General features: G+C 44.2%; 1 protein-coding gene across 1 annotated transcript in view; it reads left to right on the top strand.

The window, feature by feature from the left end:
- Positions 1–19,859, top strand: part of CPS1 (carbamoyl-phosphate synthase 1) — a 154,615-nt gene that overhangs the window by 13,688 nt on the left and 121,068 nt on the right. The window contains exons 2-6 of the mRNA XM_038748821.1: positions 8,813–8,922; positions 15,430–15,574; positions 16,126–16,215; positions 16,996–17,052; positions 19,475–19,567. Coding sequence (XP_038604749.1) covers positions 8,813–8,922; positions 15,430–15,574; positions 16,126–16,215; positions 16,996–17,052; positions 19,475–19,567 — 495 coding nt within the window. The remainder of the gene's footprint in view (positions 1–8,812; positions 8,923–15,429; positions 15,575–16,125; positions 16,216–16,995; positions 17,053–19,474; positions 19,568–19,859) is intronic.

The following is a 19,859-nucleotide window of genomic DNA, read 5'->3' as shown; positions in this document are numbered from 1 at the left end:
CTCTGAGGCAATTTCCCTCTCCTAAATTTCTCCTCCAGCTCCTCCCCATTTTATAATCTAAAGCCATCCCTGTTCATGTTACAGCTCAGAGCTCTGAGGGAAGGTGACAGGGTCACAATCCAAGGTGACATGCCTGTTGGATTTAATTCTTTCCCAAATGCCCAACTCCAACCCACTGAAGAACAGGGGTTTGGGAACTGAGGTAGGGACATTGTACCTCTACTTCCCCCCCATTAGACTGCAAGCTTCTTGAGGATAGGGAACGTATTTTGCTTCTGCTGTTATCTCCCAAGCACTAAGTACAGTCTTTTGCCATCAGAAAGGGGGAGGGGGGCTACAATTTCTGTGGATTAATTTAATTGACTGATTATTCTTCCAGCCATGCCCCTGCCCAAAACACATACACGCACATGCCTCAGAAAGCTTCCCCTCAGGAAATAATAGGGAGAAGCATCTCATAATAATAACTGTTGTGGTATTCGTTGAGTGTTTACTATGTGCCGCGTGCTGTACTAAGCACAGGGGTAAATACAAGTTTGTCAGGTTGGACAAAGCCCCTGTCCTCCCTGGGGGTCACAGTCTTAACCCCCATTTTACAGATGATGGAACTGAGTCCCAGAGAAGTGGAGTGACTTGCCCAAGGTCACACAGCAGACAAGTGGTGGAGCCAAGATTAGATTAGCCAGATTGTACAGACTCCCAGGACCGTGCTCTAACCATTAGACCACTCTTAGGAGTATTAGGGCAATGGGAAGTAGTGGGACATAGTGGAAAGAGCACAGGCCTGGGAGTTAGAGGACCAATCCTGGCTCTATCACCATCTCCTTCCAGGTCCTCTTGGTCTGCCGCACTGCTTTGCTTAGTGTCTGGATTCTGCCCCGGCTTTGGTTAGAGGAGTAGGAAAGTTAATAATCAGCCACAGGACCAGTGTAAATCAAAGAGAAGCTGTGTAGCAACAGAGAGATAAGGTGTCAACACTTGGACCCCCACTGCCGTTATTAAATTTAGGAATTATAAATTGTGTGAAGTGGCATTAACTTTAGACCTTCAAGGAAATTAGATAAAGTAGGTAGCAAAGTGTCAAAGATCAGACTTAACATGATGGGAAGCTGGCTACTCAAATGTTTATAAGAGAAATAGCTCTGCTGAGGAAGGAAGCATTTCTAGATAGAAACTCTGATTAGTTTCTTATTTAGTTTCTTAAGCAGACTTTTATGACTCAAAGCAATTTGGAGGCCTTTGATCCCATGAATTGAGACTAATCTTGTGTGATGTGGAAGATTACAAAGGCAGGGGAATGTAAAATCCAGAGGGCAGGCTATAGTTAGGTGTGAGTAGTCTTGAGCATAACTACTGGAGAAAATGCTCAATTTGATGTCTAGATTTAAGGGAAACAGACACTTTGAACATAAGAGCGCTTTTACAGAATATTTTTAGAATTGCACAATCCAGGATGGGGGAAATACAAAGATGATTAAAGGTGTAAAAAATGAATTTAGGAGGAAGGATTAGAGTAATTGAGATCTAATCAGCGGGAGAAGGGGAAACAAAGGTAACTTCAAAACAAGATTTCAAGGATCAGGTGGAAGGTGAGCAGTGGTTATGGAGCTCAGGAAAGACAGATGAGAGGAAAATTAGCTTCAAATTCCAGCCTGAGGGATTTGGGTTTGCCAGAAAAAAGAACTTCCTAACTGAAGAAGCATTCCATGCTTGTGAGCTAGCAATGGAAGATGCGTAGGATCTTGGCTCTTGATTAATTTTGGTTGGGCAGATGGTCACAAATATGACTTTACTATCCTGTTTAGACTGACCAATTGGTGGAATTTGAGTCCTTACTGTGTGCAGAGCACTGAACTAAGTACTTGGGAAAGTACAATACAACAGACTTGGTAGATGCTCAATTTCCAAGTATGAAGTGCATTAAATCTTAGCCTGCAACTCTAAATTATAGAGGAATAGGGAAAGCAGAAGTGTGTTTTAGCTTCTGTGGATTCTAGACATTCATATTAATGTCTGTCTCCCCTTCTAGAATGTAAGCTCATTATGGGCGGGGAAATTGCTAATTCTGTAGTATAGTACTCTCCCAAGTGCTTAGTACAGTGCTCTACACAAAGTAAATACACTCAATAAATATGATTGATAGACTGTAAGTTTGCTCTGGGCAGCGGAGATGGTCTATCAACTCTGTGTTGTACTCTCCTAAGTACTTAGTATAGCGCTCTGCGCAGAGCAAGCCAGCACTCAATAAATACCATGGATTGATTTGAGAAAGGGGCTGCTGAGAGACAGTTTGGCATTAGACTGACCTGAGCTCCTTGTGAGCACCTGGGTTTCCCAGTGTTTGTCTTGCTCATAATAATTTGAATCTGAGGGCTCCCTGGCCTCCCCTTGGCATGATCCATCCACTAGGACTGGGAGGTGGAAGTTTGGAAGTGCTCATTAAGTGCTGATAAATTCTGCCCAAGTTGGTTTCCCATTGTGTTCATAGACATCAGCCTAGGATAGGCCCACTGACCCACATCCCCCAACATCCCCCAACATCCCCTACCAGCCGCCCCACCACCCCAGGCGAGCAATGGTGCCTAGAATAGACTTTGGGGACTGGCTTTGGGGGTGGCATGGTGGTGATGTGGCAGTGATGGTGTGTGGGAGAGGTGGTTCTTGGGCGGAGGTCTGTGACCGCCCCCCCCCCCCCCCCCATCCTTCCTTGGGTCTGTGGAGATCACCACATGTATCTGCACTCCATCATCAGCCCCCCACAAGCTGAGCATGCTTCCACAGCCTGGGAAATGGCTATTTCCGGGTATTTCTCTTGGCAAGAGGCTCTGACCTGCTTATGATGGGACTTCTCTGTTTTCTTTAAATGAACACCATTTTTCTTTGAATGAAAATTCGGGAGTAACAGAAAATAGGAAGCCTCACTCACTCCTCCCTAAAAGAGTCAGTTGCTTTAGGTAAGGATCTCTCTGTCCCTTTCAGCCTTCCAGGATCCATAGAGCTTTGGAAGTAAGCCCTCAGAGGGACCCCACCTAGACTATGTCCAGGTGTGCCATCTCCTTGGGGATGTGGTCACCAGGGGGAAATATTTCTAAACTTCTAAAGGGCCATCAGTCCTGAAATGCTCTGGGCATGTTACTCCCCTCCTAAAAAATCTCCAGTGGCTACCAATCAACCTACGCATCAGGCAGAAACTCCTCACCCTTGCCTTCAAGGCTCTCCATCACCTCGCACCCTCCTACCTCACCTCCCTTCTCTCCTTCTACAGCCCAGCCTGCACCCTCCGCTCCTCTGCCGCTAATCTCCTTACCGTGCCTCGTTCTCACCTGTCCCGCCGTTGACCCCCTGGCCTGGAATGCCCTCCCTCCCCACATCTTCCAAGCTAGCTCTCTTCCTCCATTCAAGGCCCTACTGAGAGCTCACCTTCTCCAGGAGGCCTTCCCAGACTGAGCCCCCTCCTTCCTCTCCCCGTCCTCCCCCCTCCATCCCCCTCCTCCCCCTCTCCATTCCCCCCGCCTTACCTCCTTTCCTTCCCCACAGCACCTGTATATATGTATATATGTTTGTACGTATTTATTACTCTATTTTACTTGTACATATCTATTCTACTTTATTTTGTTAATATGTTTTGTTTTGTTCTCTGTCTCCCCCTTCTAGACTGTGAGCCCAATGTTGGGTAGGGACCGTCTCTATATGTTGCCAGCTTGTACTTCCCAAGCGCTTAGTACAGTGCTTTGCACACAGTAAACACTCAATAAATATGATTGATTGAGAACAAAAGTATCTTTTGGAGGAATTCCCCTTAAGTAGATTTGGCATGTTTTGGAACTCTGAGCTGAACTTCCTCTGAAAACCCCAGACAAGCCAATCGAAACCATTCTGTACTCATAGGAGGCCTGTCTAGTTAAGAGGAAGGCTAAGTGGATTCCAGAGGGCCTGTAACAAAATTAAGGATCTGGAGAGGGTGTTGGATTAGATGGGAAGGCCTATACATACCTCCAGAAATAAGCAACACTGCAGTGAATGGAGGCAAAAGCACTGAAACACTGAATCTCATGGATTCATTCATGCACCTGTAAATGTGCCCTTAAAATCTATCTGTAGTGGAAGGAATTCAAGGAAGAGACTGAGTGAGGAGGTGCAGAGAGGAACTCAGGGGAGAAAGAGGCTAGGACAAACCTGAATGGTTTAGCAAATCTGTGATACATGTCATCTCTTCAGCATGGAAAGGGGATAGGAATCTTCTATCTGGAACACCTGGAAGAAGAAAAAGAAAGTGACAAGGAAATAAGATTTGAAGCCAATTATACCTAGAGCATAAGGCAGTTTTCTCTCCAAAACTTATCTATTGAATCACAGGTATTTTTTCAAGATCTGAAATCAGGAGGTTCTTGAATGTTCATGGTGAAAGTGTTACTATAGTAGATCTGTAGCCTAATATCTGAGGCTGTGGCAGTGATGATTTAAAGAGTGGCCATAATCCATCAGTTTCTTTAAGGATCTGGGCTCTGGTTATGCTCAGATTCTCAAACTGAGTTTATGCTTCTGAGGACTACAAGTCCCAGAAAGCTTTCAGACTCCAAAGTGACACAGCTGATTAGAGGTTTTGGTAGACTAGAAAAAAAACCTCTAGTATTCTTACCACAGAAATCCAGTAGCTTGTTTTTCCCCATCTGTATCTGGAACAGGAAGCAAAAATTAAACAAGCTATCAGTAACACTATACAGATGTAATATTTGTGTTGGAAAAAGCCCCACAGTTAAGGGGGAAACATGAGCCGGAACTATGGTTGCTAGATTTTAAGACTTTTAATCATCATCATCATCATCATCAATCGTATTTATTGAGCGCTTACTGTGTGCAGAGCACTGTACTAAGTGCTTGGGAAGTACAAATTGGCAACATATAGAGACAGTCCCTACCCAACAGTCTAAAAGGGGAAGATAATAATACTTTTAATAATACTTAAAAGTAATTATGGTATTTGTTAAGCGCTTACTGTGTGCCACTCTCTGTACTAAGCACTGGGGTGGATACAAGCTAATCAGGTTGGACACAGTCCCTGTCCCACATGGGGTTCACAGTTTTTATCCCCATTTTACAGGTAAGGTAACTGAGGCACCGAGATGTTAAGTGACTTGTCCAAGTTCAAAAAGCAGACAAGTGCCAGAGCTGGGATTAGAACCCATGACCTCTTGACTCCTAGACCTGTGCTCTATCCACTATGCCATGCTGCTTTAAGAGCAAGGTTCATGTCTACTACTAATTCTGTTGCATTCTCCCAAGTTCTTAGTACCGTTCTCTACACACAGTAGATTCTTAATAAATACTATTGGTAGATTAGTCCCAGAAAAGAGGCATCCATTTACGAAACCTTTATCATAGCAAATAAAAATTGGGTATTTAAGTGCTTCTTATGTGTTAAATATCGTGTTAAGCACTGGGGTATATACAAGATAATCAGATCAGACACACTACTTGTCTCATGGGGTTTCTGGTTTATAGAGGGAGGGAGAATAGGTATTTTTATCCCTATTTTGCTGTTGTGGAATGTGAGGCTCAGGAAAATTGGTCAAATTAGTTACTAGCTCAAGTTAGGCACTAAGAATGAATTTGTGTGGTGGGTTTTTTTTTTTCTTAAAAGGTAATTAAGTGCTTACTATATGACAAGTACTGTACTTATCCTTATCTTCCCTCCCAAACCTGGCCCTGACTTTCCTGTCACTGTTGATGGCACTACCATCGTTCTCCTAGCCCATAGCTTTGGTGTCATTCTTGACTCTGCTCTCTCTTTCACCCTGCAAATTCAATCTGTCACCAAAACCTGCCATTTTTCCTTCACAGCATCGCCAAGATCTGCCCTTTCCTCTTCATCCAAACCACTACGATGTTAGTGCAAATACTCATCCTATCCCGACTAGATTACTACATCAGCCTCTTTTTCTGATCTCCCAACCTCCTGTCTCTCCCTACTTCAGTCTATACTTCACTCTGCTGCCTGGATTATCTTTCTACAGAAACATTCTGGGCATATTACTCCCCTCCTCAAAAATCTCCAGTGGCTGCCTGTCAACCTACAAATCAAGCAAAAACTCCTCACTATTGGCTTTAAAGCTCTCCATCATGTTGCCTTCTCCTACCTCACCTCCCTTCTCTCCTCCTACATCCCAACCTGCACACTCCTGGTGCTAACCTTCTCACTGTGCCTTGTTCTCGCTTGTCCCACCGTCAACCCTGGGCCCACATCCTATCTCTGGCCTGGAATGCCCTCCCTCCTCAAATCCGCCAATCACACTCCCCCTGCCTTTAGAGCCCTACTGAAGGCTCACATCCTTCAGGAGGCCTTCCCAGACTAAGCTCCCCCTTTCCTCAGGTCCCCCTCCCCATCCCCCCGACTCGCTCCCTTTGCTCTACCCCCCTTCTGCCCCACAGCACTTGTGTGTACATATGGACATATCTATAATTCTATTTATATTAATGCCTGTTTACTTGTTTTGATGTGTATATATCTATAATTCTATTTATATTGATGCCTGCTTACTTGTTTTGATGTCTGTCTCCTCCCTTCTAGACTGTAAGCCCATTTGGGGCAAGGATTGTCTCTATTGCTGAATTGTACTTTCCAAGTGCTTAGTACAGTGCCCTGCACACAGTAAGTGCTCAATAAATACGATTGAGTGAATGAACTAAGCACTGAGGTTGATACATGCCAATCAGATTGGACACAGTCCATGACACACTTGGGACTCAGTCTTAATCCCCACTTTTCAGATGAGGTAACTGAGGTACAGAGAAGTTAGATGACTTGCCCAGGGTCACACAGACAAGTGTCTGGAATTAGAACCCAGGTCTTTCTGACTTTCAGGCCTGTTCTCTATCCACTAGTCTATACTGCCTCTCAGTGGTTTCCTGGAGGATCTGCCAACTTCAATAACCTTTGGCTCTGGAGTAAGGAGCTGAACTTGAGACAAGACTATAGAAAATGGTGATAAGTAGGATAAAGTGCAATCCTCCTAGTGAATGATTTCTATCACACAGGGTCCATTGAGGGAATTTGCAAAGCATCTTGTATTCTGTGTGGCCCTCTTCTCCATGGGCTTCAGACAATTTGCTTGTGAAGCAGGCGACTCCTTTCTGTCCCCACTGAAAAATGAAATCCCACCCTTTCAATTCATTTCCTATAGGATCCCCCGTGGGCTGAGAATGTAGAGTCCTAGATTTTAATTGGAAACAGCATTCACACAGAAAGTAGCAGGACACCAAGCCCTTCTGATTAGGGATTATTATCATGCCTCTGCACAAGCGTGCCACACTTTTATTTGATAGAGAATCAATCCATCAGTGATACTTACTGATCTCGCACTGAGAGTAAAACGCTTCCCTAAGTAGTTGGGAGAGGAAAACAGAAGATGTTCTTTCTCTGCTCCCTGGACCTTATAGTCTAATGGGGGAGATAGCAAAATATTTATAGATAGGACGGAGGGAGAGCAAGGCTGTAACAGAGAACAAGGTGGACATAGATAGAACAGAGAATCAGTGAGGACTAACTCAGTTATGAATCAATCAATTTGATCAATAAATATAATTGTACTAAGCACTTGTGAGAAAACAATATAACAGACTTGGTGGACACATTCCCTACCCAGAAAAAGCAGTGTCTCTCTGTGTCTCTGCCTGTCTATCTCTCTGTCTGCCTCTCTTTCTGCCTCTGCCTGTCTCTCTCTGTCTCTGCTCCTCTTTCTCTCTATATATCTCTGCCTCTGTCTCTTCCTGTCCTCCTGTCTCTCTCTGTCTTTGTCTCTGTCTCTCTCTCTCTTTCTCTTTCTCTCTCTCACCCAAGGTATGTAAAGGGCAGTGCCAAGATCAGAACTTCTGACCCACAGCTCTGTGTGCTGCTGCTGCTTCGTGGAGGCAGGGGAATTGATTCCTCTACCTCAGGGCTGGGTTGGGAAGCAGCATGGCCTAGTGGATCAAACAAGGGCGTGGGAGTCAGAAGGACCTGGGTTCTAATCCCAGCTCCACCACATGTCTACTGTGTGACCTTGGGTAAGTCACTTAGCTTCCTTGTGCTTGTTACCTTGTCTGTGAAGTGGGGATAAGGGTGTGAGCCCCATGTGGACAGGAACTGAGTCCAACCTGATCAACTTGTGTCTACCCCAGTGCTTAGAACAGTGCTTGGCACATAGTAAGCACTTAACAAGTACTATAAGTATTGTTACATCTCTCCCACTCCACACCCTTTTAGGGTAGAAATTCCATCATCTCCGTCAAGGTATGGGTAGAGGCCTTGAATATTTACGTGCTCACATTAACTGCTGTTTAGACAATGATTTGGATTATTGGAAAATGAGCTCTTGTGTCATTTTCCAGTAGCACACCCCCGCCTCCACTCTGCCTTGGCTCCTCTTTTTTTCAGCCCTTGGCCAAGGGATACCTGAGATGATTCATTTGCCAGAGGCCCAACTTGTCAGGCCGCTGAGAGGCGGCCATTGCCTTTGATGCCATTGCCATTCCCGGGTCCAATGACCTGGATGGATGTGGCCATCCTTCGTGTGTGGATGGGCATCGGGGAGTGGCCTTCAGAGGTTGGAGTGAGTGGGCTCCTGGCTGGGGCTGTGTCCAGGCCTTCCAACTTCTGGACCATGGTACTTTCTGCAGGACAGACCCTGTCTGATCCCAGAGCTAGGGGATGGGGTGGTCGCTGAGTGATGGCAGAGGATAGACTTGAGATGGCTTTGGGAAACTTTTGCTTCATAACTTCTCGCGATCTGGGCCCTTGGTATTTCTCTGAGTCTTTGTGGACTTTTGTCTCTAGGCACAGACAGCTCACATCGTGCTGGAAGATGGAACCCGGATGAAAGGCTACTCCTTTGGCCATCCGTCCTCGATCGCTGGAGAAGTTGTGTTCAATACTGGCCTTGCTGGGTGAGTGTACCCCCACCCCACAGCCACCGGACCACCGTGTCGTGCCCACCTCCTTTCACCTCCACTTGCGGGGAGAATAGGCTGATGAGGTTGGCATGGTGGTGCTGAAATGCCACCTTAGTGCTGGTGACTGTACCGTTATCAAGGAACCAGGCCAGGCACCTCTGGAATCAATCTACCAACTGGTACATTTATTGAGCCCTTATTTTGTGCAGAGCACTGTACTAAGTGCTTGGGAGAGTGAAATAATCCCTGCCTTCAAGGAACTTGCAATCTAGAAACCGTCTGTTAGGGTATGTATGGCAGTGCTGAGGGGGTGGTAGGGTGGGGTGAGTACCTAAGTGCTTAGCGGGTATGAACTTGAGTGCAAGGTTGCAGTAAGGAGAGAAAATAAGATGGAGAAACGAGAGATTAGTCAAGGAAATCTTCCTGGAAAATGTGATTTTAATAGGGCTTCGAAGATGGGGAGGGAGGATTCATTCATTCAGTCATATTTATTGAGCACTTACTGTGTGCAGAGCACTGTACTAAGTGCTTGGAGAGCAAGGGGTCGACAGAGAGAGTGATGAGAAGCACAATGAATAGGCTGGTATTAGAAGAGAAGCAGCATGGCCTAGTGGACAAAGTGTGGGTTTGGGAGTCAGAGGATCTGAGTTCTAATTTCAGCTCTGCCAGTTGTCTATTATGTGACCTTGCCCAAATCATTTAACTTCTTTGCCTCAGTTACCTCATCTGTAAAACGGGAATTAATAATGTGAGCCTCAGGTGGGATATATAGATAGATATAGTATATACTATATATATGTATATATATATATATATATATACATATATATAGTATATACTATATCTATCTATCTATCTATCTATGTATATATATAGTAAGCTTACTTTTCCATAGAGTAACCTTTTGACAAATACCAAAACCACCCCCAAAAACCAAATAACAATAAAAAATGATGTATGTGAGCTGGGTTGTAATGGGAGAGGAGTGAGGAAAAGCAGGGGAAGAGAAGGCTGATGAAGGTGATAGTGAAGAAAAGGTTTGATGGGAGAGAGCAGATGGGGGCTAAGAAGTCCTGGAGCTGTGCCTCCTGGCATAGCCTCCCTGCTTAACCCCTCCGGCAGCTAGTCTGATGGGCAACAAAGGCCAAGGGGTGGCTACTTTTCCCTTAAGCCATCTAGTGTCTCCCCCAGTTACAGCCAAAGGGTTGAAAGTGAGGCCACTGGTGACCACCATAGCAAATTCAGCTTCTGTGAGGCTTCCGCCCTGTCAGTTGGAGACTACAGAGGGTAGGGAAGGTGAACTAAGTATGTCTTCGAGCTTCTCCGGATCCTTCCTCTCTCCTACTGCCCACTTCATCTCTGCAGATCCTGGGCAGGATATGGCAGATGAAAGGGGCTGTCACCCACCAGTTTTGAGAGAGAGTGGGAGGAGGAGTAAAAATAATGAAACTACTGGTAATAGCAAAAGTTTAACAGGACAAAAATAGATGAATCAATAAGGAGTAGACCCAGATAGATGCACACTGCCAGTCTGTAAATCAATATATCTGCATAATGGCTGAAGATGGCTATTGAGTTGCTATGATTTAAATGGAGGAAAGGCTTCTTGGAGGAAGTGGATCAATGTGGCCTAGTGGAAAGAGTTTTAATTTTGGCTCTGCCACATGTGAGCCCCATGTGGGATAGTGATCATGTTCAACCTGATACTTGTGTCTACCTCGGTGCTTAGAACAGTGTGTGGCATCTAGTAAACCCTTAAATACCACTAAAAGTGGGAATTTTAGGAGTACTTTAAAGATAGAGAGCTGTGATCTGATGGCTTTGAAAGGGAAAAGGGGCAAGTTACTCCAACTACTGCTTTTAAAGACAGAAGTCGATGAGTTAAGCAAGGGAGGAACTACACTGGTGTTCTCCATGAAGATTTCAACATAGTTTCTCCCTTGCCTTCCTAACTTATTGACTTCTGTCTTTCAAAGCAACTGTGCTGAGACAGTGTGGCACCAGCATCCATCCAGCATGATAGCTAGGCCAGGCAGAGACAGGTATCCTACTCTCTCCCACTGGCTCCCCATGGTGCTGACATCCCATGGAAAAGTTTCTCTTCCCAGGCCTCTGCTGCTCTCCTTTATCTCAGGCTTTCCAGATCTGGCTCTCTCCCCATTATTAAGGTGGGACCCATGTATGTTGGTGACACATCCAAGGAGGTTTCTAATAGCTGCACCATCTCCTCCCTGCTAATCTATTTCTATTAGCCAGAGATAGAGGAGACCCTTTCTGTTGGTGTCTACATGGACGCATTCTACTGGTAGAGCAGAAAATGGCTTCATTTCCTCCAGCTTGAAAGGTCTTCCCATAGCCTCTTTCTCCAACCTTGGGCTCTCTGAACTCCCTTGAGCCCTTGTGATCTAATGACCATACCACAGCCCAAAGGAGACTAGCTTCCGAAACTGCGATAGACTGATCTTCTCGAATCATTTTAGTCATGGATTGCGATAGAGGTGTGGGTTCACCTTGTCTTAAAAAGAATGGATACATGTCTAAGGAGATAGTGGGACCCAGTGGAAAAAACACAGGTCTGGCAATCAAGAGGCCAGAGATCTAGACCTGACTCTGCTAATTCCCTGCTGTCTCTGTGACTTGGTTTCTGCACCTGTAAAATGGGGATACAATAGCCATTCTCTCTCCCTCTTAGACTGAGAGCCCCATGTAGGACAGGGGCTGTGGTTGACCTGACTATCTTGCATCTACCCCAGTGTTTAATACATGTAAGTTCTTAATAAATATTATTATTATCATTAATAAGATCATTATTGAGTCTTGGCCTTGGGAAACTGGAAAATCAAGTAGGTAACAAGGTGTTCCTAGTATTAATAAATCATATGTATTAAGTACTCACTGTGTGCAGAACACTGTAGTAATTGTTTGGGAGAATTAAACAGAAGCAAAGCACACACATCCTGCCCTCAAATGCTATATAATCAAATGAAGGAGTCAGACAAACAAAAATTATTTCCTAGTAGTATCAACTCAAGCCAGAGCTAGGCTTGGCCTGAATTTTTCACTCAGCCTTTATCACAGTTTTCCCCTAAACTCTGATCCCCTTATGAAAACCAAGAACATTAAATGGATTTTAAGTAGTTCCACTGGTGAGAACGCTGAATCACAGTATATGAAATCTGTTTGCAAAGTTTTGCTTCACAGGGCAATTATTTAAGCTTTTCGACAGCACTAATTACTAGCTGTGTTAATATACCTGCCAACAAACAACTGTTTAATATAGATCAGAATGATGGAGAGTACTAGAGTTTTCTTCCCAGTGATAGATTATGGGTAATAAATCTTGTCACATCACAAAAGTCACCCAGGTCCTGATGGATTAATTTCCCTTCAACGCTGCAGTTCCTCAACACAAGCTGTATTTACTCATTTGCTGAAGAAAGTTAGAGGATCTGTTCCAAAGGAACAGCCATTTATATTAGGGAAGGGGGAGTTGGGAGAGCAGGGGAGGAGAGGAAAGGGAAAGACAGAGGGAATAGGAGGAAGAAAGTGAGGAAGAGTAGGCAACCTGTGGAATTTGACTGTGAATGGATTTCAATCAGTGGTATTTATTGAACACTTACTGTGTACAGAGCACTGTACTAAGTGCTTGGGAGAGTACTAGACTACTGTATCAGCCTCCTCTCTGATCTCCCATCCTCTTGTCTCTCCCCACTTCAATCCATACTTCACACCGCTGCCCGGATTGTCTTTGTCCAGAAACACACTGGGCATGTTACTCCCCTCCTCAAAAATCTCCAGTGGCTACCAATCAACCTACACATCATGCAGAAACTCCTCACCCTGGGCTTCAAGGCTCTCCATCACCTCGCCCCCTCCTACCTCACCTCCCTTCTCTCCTTCTACAGCCTAGCCCGCACCCTCCGCTCCTCTGCCGCTAATCTCCTCACCGTGCCTCGTTCTCGCCTGTCCCGCCGTCGACCCCCAGCCCACGTCATCCCCCTGGCCTGGAATGCCCTCCCTCTGCACATCCGCCAAGCTAGCTCTCTTCCTCCCTTCAAGGCCCTACTGAGAGCTCACCTCCTCCAGGTGAAGAGAAGCAGTGTGGTCTAGTGGATAGAGCGTGGGTCAGAGAGTCAGAAGGACCTAATCCTATCTCTGCCACTTGCCTGCTGTGGGACTTTGGGCAAGTCCCTTTGCTTCTCTGTGCCTTAGTTACCTCATTTGCAAAATGGCGGTTAAGACATGAGCTCCATATGGGACAGGGACTGTGTCCAACCCAATTTGCTTGTAGCCACCTCAATGCTTAGTGTAGTGCCTGACACATAAGTAAGAATTTAACGAATACCATTACCACTTTTAATTATTATTGTTATTATTATTATTATGGCTTTAAAGGTTGGGTGAATAATAATAATAATGATGATATTTGTTAAGCACGTACTATGTGCAAAGCAGGTCTGGCATGTGTGGAGAGGGAGGGACTTCCAGGCCAGAGGAAGGACTTGGGAAAGGGGTTGTCAGCAAGTTAGATGAGTTCTCCTTTAGGTTATAGAGAGGATCTATGTGTGTGTGATTCATTCATCATCCAGGCTGTGTATCAACCAAAAACACCCAGGAAAAGGGGAACTGATGACTCAGCTGTTATTGAGTCTTTTTCCCAGGAAATGAGGAATCAGTCAATCAGTAGTATTTATTGAGCAGCTACAGTGTTCAGAATGCAGTACTAATGGCTTCAGGTAGCAAATTATGTACTGGGGAAGACAGAAAATAATTTACAAATCAAATAAGTATAAAAATGCAGCTAGAATTTGTGAGCACAAAAGCTGTGAGGTGATCATAGTGGAAATGTGAACTGGGGGAGGGGCGAAATTCTGGGACAGCCTTCTGGAAGAGGAGGTGGGATTACAGAAGGGGGTTGAAGTTTTTTCTGGTATATTTGAAGGGCGAGAGAGTTCCTGGCAGGAACAAAGGCATGAGCTAGGGATCGGTGGTTAGGGAGTCTGGAATGAGATCCATTGAAGAGGCTATTGGAGGAGAAATGGAGAATGCGAGCTGAGGTGGATAAGAAAAGATAGTTGATAAGTACAAAAAAGAGCTGATGAAATTATCATCACTATCACTGGTATTTATTGAGAGTCCACTGGGTGCAGAGCACTGTACTAGATGCTTGGAAATGTATGCTAAAAATAGAAAACTCAGTCCCTGCCAGGAATGGGCTTAAATCCAATGGAGGAGACCGTAGCAAATAAATTGATGTTCAGTCAATCAATGGTATTTATTGAGCACTTGTGTGCAGAGCACTGTACTGAGCACATGGAAGAATACAATGCAGTGGAGTGGGTAGACACAATCCCTGCTCATAATGAGTTTACTGTCTAGAAGGGGAAACATACATTGAAATAAATTATAGAAAGAGGGACTAGGAGAGTGTAAAGTTATGTACAGAAGGGCCCTGGGGGGTGGAGTGACTATCAAGTGCTTAAAGGATGCAGATCCAAGTACAAAGGTGATGCAAAGGGGAGGGTTAAAAGGTTGGGGAAATGAGGGGTTAAAGAAGGCCTCTTTGAGGAAATGTAATGTTAGGATGGCTTTGAAGATGGGGAGAGTGGTTTTCTGCTGGATATGTAGGGGAAGGGAGTTCCAGGACAGAAAGAGGTTGTGGCAAGGTGTTGGTGATGAGACAGACAAGATTGACATACCACAAGTAGCTGGGTGGTTGTGGGCTGGAAGGTCGTCCCTGAGATACTGATGGGAAGGATGAGAGTTGAAGAGAGTCAGGAGAAGGGTAGGACTGGAGAGGAGTAGGGGAAATTTTCACGCCTGATCATTTCAGTTTTATCAATGAAATAGGTGGCAAGGTCACTAGGGGCAAAATATGGGGGAGGAAGGAGGATGGGCGTTTGAAGAGGGAGTTACACAACTGAAACATGGACAGTGGGAATGGGCAGTGGGCATGGGAGTCAAGGTAGGAGGACTATGTTGCCAGGCAGAGGAGAAGGCAGAGTTAAATTAGGTAAGGATGAAGTTGACAGGGACAAAGTCAGCCTGCCAACAGTGCTCCTCAACTCATGCAGAGGAGCTGAGGAAGTGTTCTGTGGTGGTGATCCTGGGCTGAGAGTTGATGGTATGAGATTGATGGGAGGTTCAGGGTAGTGAGGGAGTTGAGTTCAGTGGAATGGGTGAGTTGAAGGTGTGGGTTTGTGCGACAAGAGAATGCTAGCAATGGCTGGTCGGGTGATATGACCAGAAAGTTGGGGATTATTCAGGGAATGCTTCTTATAGGAGGTGGTTTTCAGGAGAGCTCACAAGGCAGGGAGGAATGGGTAAGTGCTCAATAAATACAGTTGATTTATTGTTGGACCTGACAGATTGAAAGGGAGAATGTCTTGAGATCTTGGACGTTGCTCTGTTTACCAAACTGCTGTCAATCTCAGGACTTAAATGATAGGCACATTTTTGAGTGTAAATGTTCTGAAACATTTGGAATGTTTTTTTCCGTAGATACCCTGAAGCTCTGACAGACCCTGCATACAGGGGGCAGATTCTCACCATGGCCAATCCCATTGTGGGCAATGGTGGGGTTCCGGACACTGCTGCCCGGGATGAAATGGGTCTGAGCAAGTATTTTGAATCAGATGGTGTCAAGGTAAGGCTCTCCACATGCGATTCTTGGGATTTACATGAGCTGCTTGGTTCGTCTCATGAAAAGACACGTATTGGCAGGCTTTCACTCATTTCAAAATGGACCTCCCCAGAAGTTGAATTTGTTCTGAGTTTGCTTAGTTATCCAAGGCCTTTTGGTTACCACTAGAAGACATTCCATGCATAATTGAAATTCCCCAGTTGTGTGTCTTCTCTCTGCTCACCTCTACATGTGAGGGTCTTTTTCCCCTTAAATAGCCTTATTGCTGGATGACTTTAGTACGGCCTAGAATCTCTGCTGTGCATAATAAAATCATTCTTTCGCTTTGGTAGGCCAAAGGAGCCTATCTTTTCTCTCTTCCAAGAAACTGGATAGAATTTCCTGGCCTGTTGTACATGTCTAACACATAAAAGGAAGTCAAAGTCGCTGAGGCATCCGTCAAAAGATGTTCCTATGGAAATCCATTTGCTTGACTGGAACTCCAAGTTCTCCTTCTCTGAACAGAACCCACTCTTACCCACCACTTGACTGAAACAACCCTTCTCTCTTTACAGGTGGCAGGTCTGCTGGTGCTAAATTACAGCAATGAGTACAACCACTGGCTGGCCACCAAGAGTCTAGGACAGTGGCTCCAAGAGGAAAAGGTGAGACACTCTGAGTCATTGTGTGGCTCAAAGGGCTCTTTTTAGAGCTGTCAACTCTATTATTCTGGAGATCAGCATTGCCCTCTTTCAGCTGGACTAGGGGAGGCAGAAGTCGCAGGGTCCCTGGACTTGATTAAATGATTTGCATCTCATGTTTTAATTTGCATAGCAAGTTCATTAGCCTCCTGAATTATAATATCCTCTAAAGTGAGTACATCTGTAGCATTTACTGCACTGGGCTAACATAACATTGAGGACATGGCTTTTAAGAAACACAAGAGACTTAAATATGATGAATTGAATCCCAGTTGAGAAGATATATGATGATGATAGCATTTATTAAGCACTTACTATGTGCAAAGCATGTTCTAAGCGCTGGGGGGGTTACAAGGTGATCAGGTTGTCCCATGGGGGGCTCACAGTCTTCATCCCCATTTTACAGATGAGGTCACTGAGGCACAGAGAAGTTAAGTGACTTGCCCAAAGTCACACAGCTAATAATTGACAGAGCTGGGTTTGAACCCATGACTTCTGACTCCAAAGCCCGTGCTCTTTCCACTGAGCCATGCTGCTTCTCAGCTCTCTTGGTACTGGGTAAAGAACCTCGAGAGAAGGGGACACTGAGGCTTCTGTGTCCTGGGATGGAGCCCAAGACAGAGTAGCTGTGAGCTGTAATGTAATGGGACAGATTTTTGAATTTTTCCTAACCCTAGAGAGCAGAATGGGCCTAATCCAATCCTCCTGACATTTCATCTCCCTCAAATTTTCTTTTTCCTACAGGTCCCTGCACTGTATGGGATCGACACCAGAAAATTGACCAAAACTATTCGGGAAAAGGTATGGTCTTCATCTTTTTCTAAATCGTGGTCATTTACGTGGTCTCTTCAAGTCTCAAACTCAAAGCAGGTGTACTGCTTTTATGAAAAGCATGCATCAAATCACAATTTTAGTGATAGTGTTAGCATTTGGATGCTCACCCAACCCCTGATCCTTGTCACACTTATGTATATGCCTTTAAACTCGATTGCCTCTCCCTACCTGTATTTTATTTTGGTGTCTGTCTCCCCTCTGAGATTGTAAGCCCCTTTTTGACAGATTTTGTTTAGTTATTCTATTGTATTCTATTGTCTCAAGCACTTAGTCTGGTGCTCTGTACAGAATAAACTCTCACTAAATACTTTATATTGATATTACTCTTAATAAAGTTCACAGAACTGAATAATAGGTGAGTTGGAACACTTCAGAAAAAAGTAAAACGAGACCCAAATAAGCTTCTCAAATTAAACTGATCTCTCTGACGTTCTACTGGAGTCTAATTGTTCAATCAGTTATATTTACTATGTACAGAGCATTCATTCAGTCATATTTATTGAGCACTTACTGTGTGCAGAGCACTGTACTAAGCTCTTGGGAGAGTACAATACAACAGAATTAGCAGGTGTTCTCTGCCCATAATGAACTTAAAAGGGTATGCTTGATAAATTAACTTCCCAGGAATATCTCTCCTACCAGCAATGCCTACAGATGGGGAGAGAAATCAGGCGTGAGGTGGAATCCAGGCCTTGGTGGGGTCAGGGAATGGATGCACCAGTGAAGGGAGAGGGACGATGCCTCCAGGAGAAGCTCTCCTCTTACTGTTCCCAACCCATTCCAATCTGGGGAAGCCAGGATCTGCATCCCAACTTGCATGCTCCCACACATGTTCTTTTGCAAATCACCAGAGCTGGAGTGAACCTTTGTCAAGCGACCTCCTATTTTATCCATTCCCACATGGTCCTTTTGTAGTAAGTAACCAATCAGTGAAGGAAAGGTATTTATTGAGTGTTTATGCAGAGCCATGCTCTAAACACTTGGGAGAGTACATCAATTGTATTTATTGAATGATTACTATGTGCAGAGCACTGTACTAAATGCTTAGGAGAATACAATATAACAGGGTTTGAAGATGTACTTTGACACGATCTAGCGTGGGAGATAGATATTAAAATAATTTACAGACAAGGGAATCAACCTAGCAAAGATTAGAACAAAAATTCTGGGAGTGGGGTTAGGGTGAGTAACTAAGGTCTTAGGGAGCAAGGACTCAAACGCATAGGCGACACAGAGGGGAGGAAGAAGAGATTAATCAGGGAAGGCTTCCTAACAAGAAGTGACTTTTTTAGTATGGCTTGGAAGAAGGGGAGAGTAATGGTCTGTCAGATTTGAAAGGGGAGGGAGTTGAAAGATGGTAAGTTTTATTTCAAGTTACAGTTTACTGTCTTAGAGAACTTCTTGACATCTTATCAGCCAGCTGAATTTTCTGCAATGAGGTCAACATTTTCCTTTGCAATTGTTCATAGGAACACCCACAAACAGATGTATATTGTCCATCTCTGAAAAGACCAACTTAGAGATGAAGCAAAGGAACTTTTCAACACACTCTTCCCTATCATGTATAAATGTGTACTCAATTATTGATTTTGATCACCCTAGTTGTAATTATTTTTAGTTTACCTCCCCTGTGAGTGTGACCTTTTTGCAGACATAGAATGGGTCACTTAATTATTCTGAACTTCCCAAGAGCCTAGTTCAGTGCTTAGTACAGTGCCCTGCACATAGTGCTTAACAAATACCATAATTATTACTAGTATTCCTAGATTTCTATCCATTTCAGCAAATATATGATAACATAGGAAAAAGGTAAATCTCAGAATCAGTTAATGTTTTCTCAAAATTAAATCTTAACAACTTAATTGGAATGACATTTTGGCTGAGGTTATTTTTAAAGATAGATTTTTTTTCCCCAATTTCAAAGAAATAATTCTCAAAGAAGCACCAGGCATGCAATCTCTCAAAGGAGAAAACCTTCCTGAAAAAACATGCAGTCATCTAGATTCTTTCCCGGTCATTTTTCCCAGGTCTCTTTTCCTCTCCCTGTTGCATTTTCCTCTCCCCCATATGAAAAGGGCTGAAGTCCAAGCATTCATCAAGCAATTTCAGCTGGGGTGTTTGGGATCTGAGTCCGGATTCCTTGAGGAGAAATCCAGTTGGTTCCCACCAGGCAACTGACAAACCCTTCAATCAACAGTTTATGTTCTTGTGTTTCCCAAATGTCCAGTGAAGCTAATGTATGTCCCTAGCCTGGGAGGATGAGGACGCTTTTGAAGATGTGACAAGCCATTATAAAGATGTCTAAATCTTGGAACAGCTGTTCAAGTCCCTATGATTTGGCACCTTATTCCTTGCTCACATTCATCTGTCTAATTATTGATTTCCACAGGGCACCATGCTGGGAAAGATTGAATTTGAAGGTCAGCCTGTGGAGTTTGTGGATCCAAATAAGCAGAACTTGATTGCTGAAATTTCAACCAAGGTGAGCTATTTGCCCCCAAAAGAGTTGTAAATTCAACTCTCTCTTAAGCCTTTTATTTTCCCTCTTTGTTCTTGGAAGTTTTAATGGCAAAGGAGTTGTTATGCTTTCTTCTTTCACTTTTTTTTTTTAGAACCAAGCTTAAGTTATTGGTAGACTAGTCAAGGTGTTAGTTTCTGTGAAAGATATTCAGAAATTCTAAAATACGTTGAAGTCGGGAGCTCAATTCATTCATTCAATCGTATTTATTGAGCTCAATTTTCCTAGGGATTGTTTATTCTATAGAGTGGATATA

The sequence above is a fragment of the Tachyglossus aculeatus genome, chromosome 7 (genome assembly GCF_015852505.1).
Source record: "Tachyglossus aculeatus isolate mTacAcu1 chromosome 7, mTacAcu1.pri, whole genome shotgun sequence".
Lineage (NCBI taxonomy): Eukaryota > Metazoa > Chordata > Mammalia > Monotremata > Tachyglossidae > Tachyglossus > Tachyglossus aculeatus.
The sequence above is the reverse complement of the archived record's forward strand: the minus strand, read 5'-3'. Positions and strand labels throughout refer to the sequence as shown.